The sequence below is a fragment of the Thamnophis elegans genome, chromosome 7 (genome assembly GCF_009769535.1).
Source record: "Thamnophis elegans isolate rThaEle1 chromosome 7, rThaEle1.pri, whole genome shotgun sequence".
Lineage (NCBI taxonomy): Eukaryota > Metazoa > Chordata > Lepidosauria > Squamata > Colubridae > Thamnophis > Thamnophis elegans.
In genome coordinates, this window is record NC_045547.1 from 4,990,294 (window position 1) to 5,004,686 (window position 14,393).

The 14,393-nt window shown below is 41.6% G+C and overlaps 1 protein-coding gene across 1 annotated transcript; it reads right to left on the reverse strand.

The window, feature by feature from the left end:
- Positions 1–554: 554 nt before the first annotated feature.
- LOC116511417 lies at positions 555–13,716 on the reverse strand. The gene is made up of 6 exons (XM_032221422.1): positions 13,464–13,716; positions 8,250–8,438; positions 6,396–6,473; positions 5,569–5,796; positions 4,246–4,320; positions 555–1,587 (listed from the first exon to the last, which is right to left on the reverse strand). Exons 1-5 carry the CDS (start codon positions 13,537–13,539, stop codon positions 4,274–4,276), a joined length of 618 nt encoding a protein of 205 aa, XP_032077313.1. The 5' UTR covers positions 13,540–13,716; the 3' UTR covers positions 555–1,587; positions 4,246–4,273.
- Between the last annotated feature and the right edge of the window lie 677 nt (positions 13,717–14,393).

The window sequence follows — 14,393 nt, forward strand, 5'->3', positions numbered from 1 at the left end:
TTCTACTCTGTCAGTTAGGCAAAGGACAATTCGTTTACAAAGATGACTCAGAACTATAACTGTAACTATGCCATTTCCTGCCAGTTCAGCGGTTCGAATCCCTAGCGCTGCATAACGGGGTGAGCTCCCGTTACTTGTCCCAGCTTCTGCCAACCTAGCAGTTCAAAACCACGTAAAAATGCAAGTAGAAAAATAGGGACCACCTTTGGTGGGAAGGTAACAGCATTCCGTGCGCCTTCAGTGTTTAGTTATGCCGGCCACATGACAGTGGAGACATCTTTGGACAGCACTGGCTCTTTGGCTTTGAAATGGAGATGAGCACTGCCCCCTAGAGTCAGGAACGACTAACACATATGTGCGAGGGGAACATTTACCTTTACCTAGGGAAGGTAAGTGAATCCCACCACTGAAGAGGAGCATTCTAGAAAGCAGAGAAGATATGCTTGAGTCCTCAGACTCCGAATGAAGAATTCCCTGCTACATTTGTCAGTTAGGAAAAGAACAATTTTTTTACAAAGATTTTTAATAGAAAGTTAATATTTGACATGAAGAACCAAGAAAGAGACAATGAGTTACTTCTAAGTAGCTTCTTTTATTATTCCTCACCTACAGAGAAAAATCCAAAGTAAAGCTAAACTAAACTATGGTTACCAAACTAAAGCAACTATTTGTATCAAGAATGATATGTTCTGAGAATTAGTAAGGGGGCGCCGTCTTAATTCTCTGCCTCTCAACTAAGCTATCTAAACTTCTCCGTCTCTTGGTCCTCTGGAATGCAGCCTCTCCCTTCTGGGAATCCAGATTACGTTCCACCACAATGATTACTTTTTGTCCCTCCTTATAGTTCCATAGCTTAAAACGTTGGTTACACTTTCATTTAGTCTCATCAAAAAGAAGACAGAGACCTTTGCTTTAAACAGCCAGTCAGTCTATCAATCATGTCAGCTGGTCATATGAATAAACAAAAAATAATAACAACAAAACCCTGCCTCTATAAAGCAAGAATATAGTCACAGTAAAAAAAAGAAGGAAAAATAACAAAAGAAGTTGGTGAAGAATCTGGGCCATCGGAAACTCTTATGGAGAAGTCCTCCTCAAGTTCTAACAGCCAGCTGGAAAGCGAGCAAGAGATCCTCTATAGGAAATGAGATGGTTGGGGGCCATTCCTGAAAAGGCTCTGCAACGTTGGTTTACTTCCAAGGGTGGGTAGCAAACATGGTTTTCAGGAAAGATTTGGAAACCCGTTGGCAGGGTTTCTATAACACATCCAACCGGCTCAGTTAAAAATTCCAGGGGCTTCATTCTTAGAACAAGCTAAGCCTAATCAGCTTTAAACTTAGTTAGTTTTTTGTGTGGTTTGTTATACAAAGTCAGCCTGTTTCGTTCATTTGTGTCTTCGCGTATTGTGTAAACTGCGAAAGTGGGTTAACCAGTAAACGTTAAGCATGTGGTGTGACCTCAATCATTTCAGGTCATACATGTATATATGGAGCTCTGGATCTTCCATTTCTGTTTCTATTTTCCTTCTGTAGAACTGAATTACAGAATTATACTGGATACGTATCTTCCCAGGGAGCTTCCTTGTGCCTGCAGAAACATAATAATAATAAATAAATAAATACAGGATTTAAAATTGCCTGCCTTCAGGACAATAGCTTTTTTTTAATATATGTTTTTATTCTTTTTCTTAAAAAAAAAACACATACAAAACAAAAGCAAGAATGCTTTATCTATTGAGTTGTCCAGCCCCACTTCAGGTTTGTGACTGTCGTGTAATTTTAAACTGTTGTTTATTTTTTAATATATCCCCCCTCCCTTTTATTGTAAGCCGCCCTGAGTCTCTTTTGAGAGTGGGCGGCATACAAAATCTAATAAATAAATAAATAAGAAGAAAAAAACAACTTTCCTCCATTTCATCAAGCATATCATTTGGTTACAAGTTTTTGTGCATCAATTCTTAAGGTTAAGAATAACATCACTGGTTTTGCGTTAAACATAACTGAATATTTCGCTGTCATTGAGCATTATGTGTTCAAATTACCATTAATATTCTTTCATTTGCAACAACCCTTATTTCCTTGAATTCATCATTATCTATCAAATAACAATGAGTCTTTAAAGTATTATAATATTACCTATCTCCAAGGAGAAAAAGCGGAGATTAGAACAAAGAATTTCCATTAATTTGTACGTGGCATGACAAAACCGCGCTCGACTAAAGCGCGCCCGATTAAACCGCGTCGCTGATGTCATCAACAGGGCGACAACAGCGAGCGCGGAGAAAGAAGGGCGCTTTAAATAGCGCTTTGAAAGCAAGCTGATTCAAGTTAAGGTAAGGGTTAGGTTTAGGGTTAGGTTTAGGGTTAGGTTTAGGGTTAGGTTAAGGGTTAGGGTTAGGATTAGGTTTAGGGTTAGGTTAAGGGTTAGGGTTAGGTTTAGGGTTAGGTTAAGGGTTAGGATTAGGTTTAGGTTTAGCGTTAGGTTAAGGGTTAGGGTTAGGGTTAGGTTTAGGGTTAGGTTAAGGGTTAGGTTTAGGGTTAGGTTTAGGATTAGGTTTAGGGGGGTTAGGTTTAGGGGTTAATTTTAGGTTTAGCGTTTACAGCGTGCTTTTTTCTCCACGCTGTTGTCGCGCTGTGATGATGTCAGTTACGCGGTTTCGTCAAGCGCCCTTTAGTCGAATGCGGTTTTGTGGTGGAACCAATTTGTAATATACATTCATATTTTCAATTGACCATAATGTCACCAATCATCCAGAGTTCCAAGAATAGTTTTCCATTATTAATTATTAGTCCATATAGTGGTTAAGTATTTCAAATCATATGTATATCAATTGTTCATTACATCATCATTGGTCCGCTTAATATACAAATATCTTTCTAATATAAAATGGTCACTACATACAATTATACCAAAGTGTTCAAATCATCCCACTCTTATACATTGAGATCATTATTGTCCTTTATATATCATGTGAATAGTGCTCCATATCATAACAAGGGAAAAAAAGCTTCATAACAATAACTATAACTTTCTATTACTACATAAGTAAACAGTTTCATTCCCAGGTTTTTTTAATCTAACCATTGGTAAAACAAGTCCCATACTTTATAATATTGCTAGGATGATAGCTTTAAAGTACTACTAGGCAGTGCTCGGCTTACAACTGGCTGCTTAATGACTGTTCAAAGTTACAATAGACCTCCCCAGAGCTACTTATGAACCATTTTTGAAGTTACAGTCAGAGGTGGGATTCAGCCGGTTCGGACAGCTTGATGTCACCAGGATGTTAATTTTACATCTTGTTCACTGAACTGGCAGTTGTAAGGACTGCCTAGCCCCACCAGCCCCTCACCTTCCAGGAGTCTCCAAGAAGCCCATTTCAGAGGCCAGGTAACTGCAGGGCCCACACGGAGGCTCTGGTAGGGCGAAAAATGGGCCTCCCAGAAGTTCTGGAAATCAGAAACAGGCCTGTTTCTGGCCTCTGAAGGGCCCTCCGGAGCCTGGGGGAGGCAGTTTTTGCCCTCCCAGAGGCTTGAGGAAAGTGTCTGGAGCAGTGTTTCGCAACCTTGGCAACTTGAAGATGTCTGGACTTCAACTCCCAGCATTTGCTGGCTGGGGAATTCTGGGAGTTGAAGTCCAGACATCTTCAAGTTGCCAAGATTGAGAAACACTGGTCTGGAGCCTGGGGAAGGCAAAAACAGCCCCCCCCCCCGCCCCGCCATGGTGCCGCCACGCCAGTGGTGGGATTCAGCCAGTTCGCACTTTTTCGGGAGAACCAGTTGTTAACTTTCTAAGCAGTTCGGAGAATGGGTTGTTGGAGGAAATCTCCTTTTGTTTTTTCCCACTTTACAGGGCTAATCCTGTAAGGAAGGCAGGAAGGAAACATTCTGGTGTTGTTTCTAGCCTCATCTTTATTGCCCTGCTTACAGAAACTGTTTCTCTGGTTAACCCTTATTACCATTGTAACAGCTAAGGCGAAGTGCCCATCAACCTGAGTGACATTGACTTGGCCACGCCCACATGATCACATGACCACCGAGCCCCTCCTACCCGGCTGGTCATTAGGGCAGAGAAATTATTTGAATCCCACCACTGAGCCACGCCCACCATGGCCACGTCACTCAGCAACCGGGTAGAGAACCCATTGCTGAATTTTTTGAAACCTTCTCCGTGTTAGGGGTGTTGGGGGAAATTTGTGAAAAGATGTACATTTTTGTTTACATCTCACATGTCATTGAAAGTTACCTGGAGCTCTTCAGCTGGCAAGGAACCCTTATAAAATGAAGACCATCATCCCTGCAGCCAGAATGAATAAAATAGCTAAGAGAGGAAGAGGAAAAAAAGGAAAGCCATAAATTTCATGGTAACTAAATGCAACAGTCACATCCCACTTCCTCAATATCACCATGTGGGAATGAACATGGTCTAGGGATGACGTCACAAGGCTAGAAACCAGGAGATGTGAGTTCTAGTCTCACCTTAGTTACGAAAGCCATTGGGGTGACTTCAGACCAATCACCAGGAGACTCTGAGTTCCAGTCCCGCCTTAGGCATGAAAGCCATCTAGGTGACTTGGGGGGGTGGGGTGGGGGGGGTCCCTCTCTCTCAGCCCAACCCAGTTCACAGAGCGGTTATTTTGTGGGAAATAAGAGGTGAAAGGAATATTAAGCATTTTCACCACTTTGTGTTATTTATAAAAATAATAAATGCAGGAGATAAATAGTAGATAGATAGATAGATAGATAGATAGATAGATAGATAGATAGATAGATAGATGATAGATAGATAGATGGATGGATGGATGGATGGATGGATGGATGGATGGATGGATGGACGGACGGACAGTTAGACAGATAGACGGAATACAGATAGCTGGATGGATGGATGGACAGTAAGACAGACAGACAGACAGACAGATGATAATGATATGATAGATGATGGATGGATGGATGGATGGACAGTTAGACAGACAGACAGATGATAGATTGATGGATAGACAGACAGACAGACAGATAGATAGATAGATAGATAGATAGATAGATAGATGAATAGATGGATAGACGGATGGATGGATGAATGAATAGATGATAGAGAGAGAGAGAGAGAGAGAGAGATGGATGGATGGATAGATGGATAGACGGATGGATGGATGGATGAATAGATGATAGATAGATGGATGGATGGATAGATAGATAGATAGATAGATAGATAGATAGATAGATAGATAGATAACTGGTAGGTAGGTAGAGATATAGAAATAGATAATAGATAAATGTCTTCGTTCCAATTTCACTACCTCTTTTCATTAGTATTAATGATACATCAAAATACAGTTTTAGTTATGCAGACGTGAGGTTTGGTGGTACCTTCAATGACAACCTCCTTTATCAGGCAGAAGCCTCCATATGAAGGTGCAAATGAAGTTGGTACCCCAAGTAATCGGCGATACCGACAACGCCAACTGCGCCACAGATGTTGTTACTTCCCAGTTTACATGGCCTGTAAACTGTCTTTTTTTCAAACTTCAGGACTAAAGGGTGCAGCGGATGTCTTCCACCGGCCTCTTACCTGGATTGAGACACTGCTTCCCTGAGGGCCAGTGGACACAATCGGTGCTTTCTAGCTTTGAGCTGGACCAAACCGCAATTCCGGTTGAGTTCTCACATGTCATGATACCATTGATGGGAGCCTCTGCTTGAGATTCATTCAAGCCTTTAAATTTCAGTTCTTGTCCCACTTTATACTTCATCACTTTAACAGTGGTGTGCTTCAATGGGACAGGAGGTCCGCAAAATCCTATTTGGGGGGAAGGGCAAAGAGAAAATGAGAGGACCGCCTCCCCAAATACGGACAACCCTGAATTCATCAGAGTTTAGCCGGTGACTCAACGTGACAGTCAGAGCAGGATAAATTTACTTACTGATTCATCGTCCTTAGAGAAGTTGGTGATGTAATAATATTACTCAGCTGGATAATTTAACAGGATGATAGATGGGCAAGAACATTTAATTAGGGACAACGGCAGAGGAAACATAGGCTGATTGAAATTGTAGAGACTAGATAGAATCTATCCAAATTGTTGTGGCTGCACATAACAAGCTAATTCACACTTAACGAAATGTTATTGTTGCATTCACGATCTCGCAACCCCATTAGAGCACGGTGCAATGGCCTACCATATTTTTCAGAGTATAATACAAACCTTTCGCCCTCAAAAACGGTGAAAATCTGGGTGCATCTTATACACTGAATACATTTTTGGCCTCCCAAAACCAACGTCCTCAAACTTTGTTGCATGAATGGAATTCATTGGTTTGGGCTCAGATGGATCCATACAGATAATTAATTTGCTATTATTGCAAGTGGTGTTTCAACAAGAAAATACTTGGAGTTACCTTCTATGGCTGTTGGGTTGCTGGTACTGATTTGGGGCCCAATGGAACTAGTCTCCCATTTTCCGGTGGAAGGCAGCGCTGAAAGAAAACCAACCAAAATTGGGTCAATATGGGTGTATCTCGGTACACCCAATATCGTTCGCGCGGCTGCATTCTGGACTAGCTGTAGTCTCCGAACGCTTTTCAGGGGTAGCCCCATGTAGAGCGCATTGCAATAATCCAGCCTTCCCCTTCTCTTTCCCCTCTCCCAACTTTCCTACTATTTTCTTTTGTATTTTTATATTTTACAGTATTAATACATCAGTACACTAAAAAATATTACACATAAACTGCGCAGTTGGAGTAGTCATAGCTCTCTGCCGAAGCAGACACACACTTCCTGGAGACAGTAGAAGATAACCACAATGTTTTTCCTACAGCGATGATATCAGCTTCACGATTGTCTGATAAAGAATTAGCGGGGGGGGTGTTTCTCACTGAAGCAAGTTCAGAGGTCTGGGGACAGGCGGAAAAATGTGCCACCGCCCATGTTGGTCCACGTTAGCCTTACGCAGCTGTTGGTGTGTTGCCTCTCTTTTAACCAAGCCCCCAAACTTTTGAGAATTGGTAAGAAGGGGAGCCAGATAAAACCTACCGTTGGGCAGATATTCTTATCAAACTAGCCACTTTTTTTCCCCTTTTGCTCAGATCTTTTTCAGATCCGTGGCTCTGTGCATAAAAGTTGAGAAATAATGCAAGATGGGTGTGGCTTGATGAATTAGAGCTGAAATTTGTGTAGAAAGTCAGCAACCTACCCTCCTAAAAGAAGGAAATATTTTGAGGAATATTTTTTTTTAAAGGAAAATTCTTATATTTCTCTAAAAGAGAAATGGAGAAACAGGCTCTTGGAGGCAGGAAGCAGCCTCCAAGTCTTTCTTAATAGCCCCAGCAGGAGCCAGCTGAGTCCAGCTCCTAATCCTACCATTCTGCCTTTCTAAACACCTCACCATGGTGTTTTGTGCCTTCCCCAGGCTCCAGTGGCTTTCTTTGAACCTCAGGGAGGGGGGAAATGGCCTCCCCCAGGCTCTGGAGGCCCTCTGAAGGCCAGAAACAGGCCTGTTTTCAGACTTCCAGTAGGCCTGTTTTTTGCCCTCCCCAGGCTCTGGTGTCAGGCCTGCAATTATATTCCTTTTAGATTTTGGCCTGCCACACTTTCTCTTATTTCATTATGCTGTTTCTTTAGTATAGTTGATGGGAGGGGGGAATAGACAGGAGTAGGATTGTGGAATGTATTGTTATCATTCTTTCCTCGAAGACCAAGGTCATCTTTTGTCTCCGGACTTTTACACCTGACCGGAAGCAGCTGGGTGGAGACGCCAGCATGGAAGAAGAAGATTGGACCATGTGATGGATTGTGGGTATGGGGACAAGATCATGAACTTTTAACTGGGTGGGATTCTGATGTCATTTCCAGAATTGGGATTCCATAACACAGCAGTGCTAAGATGTCTGCTTTATTAAATTGGAACTTTAAGGATTGTTTTGCCTTGGACTCTGATTTAATTCTACATGATACTTGGAACGCTGACATCTCGAGCCTTTCCTCAAGCCTCCAGGAGGGTGAAAACGTCCTCCCCTGGGCTCCGGAGGCCAGAAATGGGCCCATTTTTCATCCTCCCAGAGCCTCCACGCAGGCCCTGCACTTACCTGGCATGACGAACGAGCCGCATTGAGATTCCTGGGAGGGGGCCAGCTGATCCTTGCAACAACCAGTTTGGTGAACTGGATGTAAAATTATCAGTGTGAACCGGCTGAATCCCACCCCTGCCCAAGACCCAGGCTACCAAAAGGATTCTCAGCAATCCCACCTCTTACCTATGCAAAGTGGTTTGGATATGTCCGTCCATTGAGCAACTCCAGAAATCTTCTTGCATCTGATAATGTTACTTACTCCTGCTGCTCTCTGGGAGCCGGGATTGCAATAATATCGAGCCCAGGTACCCACAATATACCAATCTATGTGATACTCTGCAAATTTAGTTGTATCGGGTTCAGGACATTCATCTGTAAATTAAAAAAGAGAGAAACTATAAACATGGTGCTTCTTTGATCATGTCAGCTTGAAAGGCCACATTGGATGGATCCATTGCATTCTTCCACCATTCTTCCAGAATGGAAAAGATCCAAGGAAGCAGAAGCGCCTTCATATCATTCCTTAGGACAGGCGTCTTCACCGAACTAGGCCGTGGATCGGTCCCGGGCCGTGACGGCAGAGGTGGGTTGCTTAAGGTGACCAGACGTCCCAATTTCGGCGGGACAGTCACGATTTCTAACAATTTGTCCCGTGTCCCGGGGCATTTTTAAAAAGTCCCGATTTTCTGGCTTCATGTTGAAAGCCCAGTGGATTTGCTTAAGAAATCCTAACTGGGGCAAGACAAAAGACACTCTGTCTAACTAACCTATCTCTCTGTCTCAGTACTTTCATTGAAGATATAATTAAAATGTTAAAGCAAGAAAATGGACACACACACCCCGCCCTTTTACCTCATTTTATAAGAAAAAATGACCCAGTACCATAGAGCTCCAGGAAATACATTGGCTAGAGAAGTCGTGAGTGTTCCTTCCTGGATTTTCCAGAGGGGAGGGGCACGGAGGTTGGAGATCGGCTCGTGTGGAAAAAATGGTGGCAAAGTTTCTTTGAAAAATATTTCCCTAGGACTAATAATTTCACCATTTTAATTTGCTCAGTTCTTTGTATTAACATCTACATCATTCTGGATTGACTTGGAGTGTCTGCCTGCTGGTAAGTGAGCTGGGTTTTTTTCTTTTATTTTTTTAATGTATTTTAAAATAATATTTTATTTATTGTGCATAGGATTTTTCAAAATAGTTTTATTCTGTGTGGATTCTTTTTTTAAATTGTCTTAGACGATTTAAAAAAAGATTCTATCCAAAATACAAAATACCAGCTGCAGTTATTCACTTAAGAACTGTGGCAAGAAAGGTGGTATAGTGACCAAAGTTACAATGGCATTGAAAAAAGTGACTGATGACCATTTTTCACACTTAGCGACCATTTTCACACTTAGCGACCATTGCAGCATCCTCATGGTCACGTGATCAAAATTTTGATGTTTGGCAACAGTTACAATTTATATTTGTAAATTGTAGTTATGTTGAAATAAACAAAAATATTACAATACTATTTTTGCGTTATATGAAAAATTTTGTTGCTCCGTATAAAATTTTTAATCAAGCCCCCCCCCCCCCCCCCCCGGTGAAAGGTGTCCCTCTTTACCAATCTGAAAATCTGGTCATCTTAGGGTTGATGCCGGTTCGGCCCAGTTCAGCCAAACCGGTAGTGGCCCGGAGCAGCTGAGAGGGAACCGATACAGTGGCTTTTTTGGCACACTTGCCCGCCGGTGCTCTCTACCTGTTTTTATGGCAAAAGGCAAATTGCACACCAACACAGCATGTTGCACCTGTGCGAGCTCCGACAATCAGCTGGTTGTCACAGGGCCGGTGGATCACGCACACATGCGAACAGAAGCCTCACATGCGCGATCAGCAAACCAGTAGTGAAGATAAGTGCAACCCACCACTGTGTAGCCTGTTAGGAATCAGGCCAAACAGGTGAAGGTGAGTGGCAGGTGTATGTGCAGGATTTAGGTTGCATGTTTCTCCTTACACCGCCAATTTGTGGGTAAAAAATGTCTTCTAGAAAATTGGTCCCTGGTGTTAAAAATGGTGGGGACCTCCTCTGCCTTATTTTTTTTTATTCTTCTTCTCATCTCTCCTATTACCTATCTCCCTTTCTACTTATGACGATAACTTTGTTGCTTGGGTCTTTACGATTATATATATATATGTGTGTGTGTGTGTGTGTTATTTGTGCTGATATATATAATATTCCCTTCAAAATTAATTTCATGTCCTGTAGCTTTAAGGTGCTGGAAAAGGGAGAAAGTTTTTTCTTTTTTTCTTACTGCATTCTGTGATGTGTGCATTTATTCTCCTGTTCATTTGTCCTATATATGTTGCAGGACAGATTTTGCATGGTATATATATGTACATACATACATACATATATATATACACATATACACACACACACACACATACATATATATATATATATATATCTTATATATAAATATTGCGCGCGCACACACACACACACATACACACACACACACACACACACACACACACACACACACACATATATATATATATATATATATATATATATATATATATATATATATCTTGTATTTGTGCTGATAAATAAATAAAGGGAGGGAGACTAGTATAGATCTATTTCAAGCTATTTAGCTCTCATCAGCTAGCCATACCCTTACTGGGAATCGAACCTGGGCTGTCTCAGTAAGGGTATGGATATCTGATGAGACCTAAATAGCTTGAAATAGATCTATACTAGTCTCCCTTTATTTATTTATCAGCACAAATACAACAAAATGTAACAAAAAGGCAACAGTAAAAATATTGGGTTTCTGTCTGGATGGTCTCTTGTGACGAGCCGAAGGACAGAGAATGGAAGTAGTCATCTTCCTCCCATACTTGGGCATACCAGGGGTTGTGACTTTAAGTATATACCTCCCACCCTGGCTGGCTGATAAAGGAGTCGTTCTCTGTAGCTCAAAAGGTTAACTCCCTGCCTGGGAGGCAATGGAGCACAGGTTCGATTCCCAAAAACTTGGGTATGGCTAGCTGATGAGAGCTAAATAGCTTGAAATAGATCTATACTAGTCTCCCTTTATTTATTTATCAGCATAAATATAACAAATATATATATATATATATATATATATATATATATATATATATGTATGTATGTATGTATGTATGTATGTATGTATGTATATATATATATATATATATATATATATATATATATATATATATATATATATATATATATTCAAAGATAGTACAATGAAAAAAAACAATCTTCAAGTGAAACCAGCCGTGTGCGTAACTAACTCTCACTTTCCATCAAAGTCAGCCGCCTTTCTCTCAAGAGTTCAAACAATTCTTTGAAGCTGCTGCTTGATGGAACCACATTTTATCTGCTCCGTAGCTTGCACTTATGTCAGCCAGGTTTTACTTTCGACCAGGTCTTACTTTCAGTCCCTTCCCTTTCACCCAAAGTCGTCTCTGTGAACAAAAAAAAAATGGAAGAACATGCCTTGGGAGACTCCTATCACAAGCCTTGTAGGTTTCCTGACTTCTTAATGAGGTTAAGACTCCTTCTTCCCAAAATCAGAAAAGTTAAAGAGGAAAGAAGAAAGAAAGGTTTTTAAAAAAAGCCCACAAGTAATTTTCAAGAACTAGGTAAGTTCTTGTCTTTGGTTTTGTAACTTAATTCCCTTTTCTTTCTCAATGTTTCTGGTTAATAAAACTCTGGAAATCTACTTTTCTTGTCTGCGGGTGGCTGCTAAAGACTTGTCATTAATCAGATGTGGGTTTCCTCCTTCTGCAACTGGATTCCCCATTTCTCCTTGTCCTGCGAAAATACATGAAATTGTGTAGAAACTCAGAAACTCCCAACTTGCAGTGGTGGGATCCAACCAGTGTAACAATTGGTTCGCTGAGCGCACACATCTGATTGTCGGAGCGAACCGGTTCGCTCTCAGCTGATTGCCGGAGCTACCGGTTCGCCTGAACCAGTCCAAACTGGCTGAATTACACCCTTGTTCCCAAGATTGTTGGTTGGAAAGGATAGTGGGGGCTTTTTAAAAAGAAAAAAACATCTAGGAATAAGAAAATTGCAGGGCATGTACTCCCTTATCCAGGTTTCTGGATAGAACAGAATAAGAGTTGGAAGGGATCTTGGAGGTCTTCTAGTCTAACCCTTGCTCAACCAGGAAACTCTATACCATATACCGGTATATAAGTCTAACTGCTATTTCAGGTAAATGATTGTCCAATTTTTCTTCCAGTGATGGAGCATTCACAACTTCTGAAAGCGAACCATTCTACGGTTCTTTCGGAAAATTTCCCATTATTCCTAGGTTGCTTCTCTCCTTCATTAGTTTCCATTCATTGCTTCTTCTGCTTTCAGGTGTCTTTGAAAATGGATTGATACCCCACATCTTTGTGGTGGCCTTTCAAAGATTGGAAGACTGGTATTCTGTCACCCCCCTAATCCTTCTCTTCGTTAAACCAGACATAATGCAATTCCAGCAACTGTTCTTCTTCCTATGTTTTATCTTCCAATCCCCTAGTCATCTTTGTGGCTCCTCTCTGCACTCTTTCTAGAGTCTCCACATCTTTATTATATCATGGGTACAGACACCAAAGTTGGATTTACCTTGAGGCTAATTTTACTGTGCATTTCTCTTTCTTTCTCTCTCATTTTCAGTAAAGGGCTAACTCTACCAGTGATTTGTGAACTACAATTCCCAACACCCTTCAGCATGAGACAAACTGATTGTTCCTGCTGGAAATGGTAGTTCAGCAGCCAATTCGCTACCAAGAATGGGACAAACTTATTTAATAAACTTTCTATCAGCTAAAAACATCCTCAGGGACAATTAGACCACAAAATACGATTCCAAGAGCGTTGTTCTGTACAAGCAACATTTGTAGATGTTGGCGCAGTGGTTAAATGCAGCACTGCAGGCTACTGCTAGATCAGCAGGTCAGCGGTTCAAATCTCACCGGCTCAGGGTTGACTCAGCCTTCCATCCTTCCGAGGTGGGTAAAATGAGGACCCAGATTGTTGGGGGCAATATGCTGACTCTCTGTAAACCGCTTAGAGAGGCCTGAAAGCCCTATGAAGCGGTATATAAGTCTACTGCTATTGCTATTGCTAGATGGATCATGTGAAGCTGCCACCTGATTTGGCTTCCCGGGAGACACGCAACCATTCTCCCATCCTGCCAACTACGACTTAAATCATCTGCAAAAGAAAAATCATCTTCAATTCTTCGCTTCAGAATTTTGATTTCAATTCACAGGCCACGTTCCGAGACAAATCCACCCACGGGAAATGGAATTCGCTAGAATAGTTTGCCTTCCCTTATTATATTTTCAGAATTGCAAACGGAACGCAAGTTAACTCACCGTTTCCAGCCCCTTCGCTATATTGGAAAATGCTCCAGGACAGAAGGAGCCCAGACATAAGAAATAAAGCATTCATTGCCTTCTTGAGTTGAAGTTCAGATCAATTTGAAAGGGAGTTTTAGCTCACAAATCCGGTGTCTGTAGATCTCTCTTCTGGAGATCCAGAGCAGGAGGCAGTTTGATCATATCTCGCCAGCTCTATGTCCTTTTCACTCACTCACCCACCCCGCAAGGAGCTGAAATTGAAAACAGGCACAAGTCCTACTCATCTAGGAAGTTGCATTTTCAAACAATGTTCTTTTAGCTGAGCTACGGTGGAAGGAAGTGGTTGGCCCGTGCGGTTCAAAAACGTGACCAACGGAGTGGACAATTTTTACCACCTCTTTTACCAACTCCTAAAAATCAAGAGGTGTCTCGCTGAAGTTTGAGAACCAATTTCTTTTGGTCAATTCGTTTGCGTGCTGTGCCAGTGACAAAGAAGGAAAACTGGCACGCCAAAGGACTGTAATATGCAAATAGTGATATTCCTGACTTCATCTTTCAATTCATCCTGCCAACACAGGAAATAACAATTACTGTAGCTTAGGATACAGAAGTCTCTGACTTACGACCACAACCGAGCCCAGGATTTATGTTGCTGAAGGAGCTGGTACAATACTGGTACTCCGTTGGTCAGTTCTTTCAACCACTTCTTATGAGACAGTCGTTAAGTGAGTTTCGCCCCATTTTATGACCTTTCTTGCCACAGTTGTTAAGTGAATCCCTGCCGTACTTAAATTAGTAACATGGCTGTTAAGTGAATCTGTCTTTTGCTTGTCAGAAGGTCACAAAAGGGGATCGTGTGAATCCCCCAAGACACTGTAACCATCCTAAATGTATGCCAGTTGCCATGCCAAGCATCCGAAGTTAGGTCACGTGTGACCCTGGAGA

Coding starts and splice junctions, on each gene's coding strand:
- LOC116511417 (XM_032221422.1), bottom strand. CDS start 13,539: ATGAATGCTTTATTTCTTATGTCTGGGCTCCTTCTGTCCTGGAGCATT. Junction 6,474..8,249: donor ATCCAAACCACTTTGCATAG/GTAAGAGGTGGG, acceptor GTTTTCTTTCAG/CGCTGCCTTCCACCGGAAAA. Junction 4,321..5,568: donor GAAGCAGTGTCTCAATCCAG/GTAAGAGGCCGG, acceptor TTCCTCTCTTAG/CTATTTTATTCATTCTGGCT.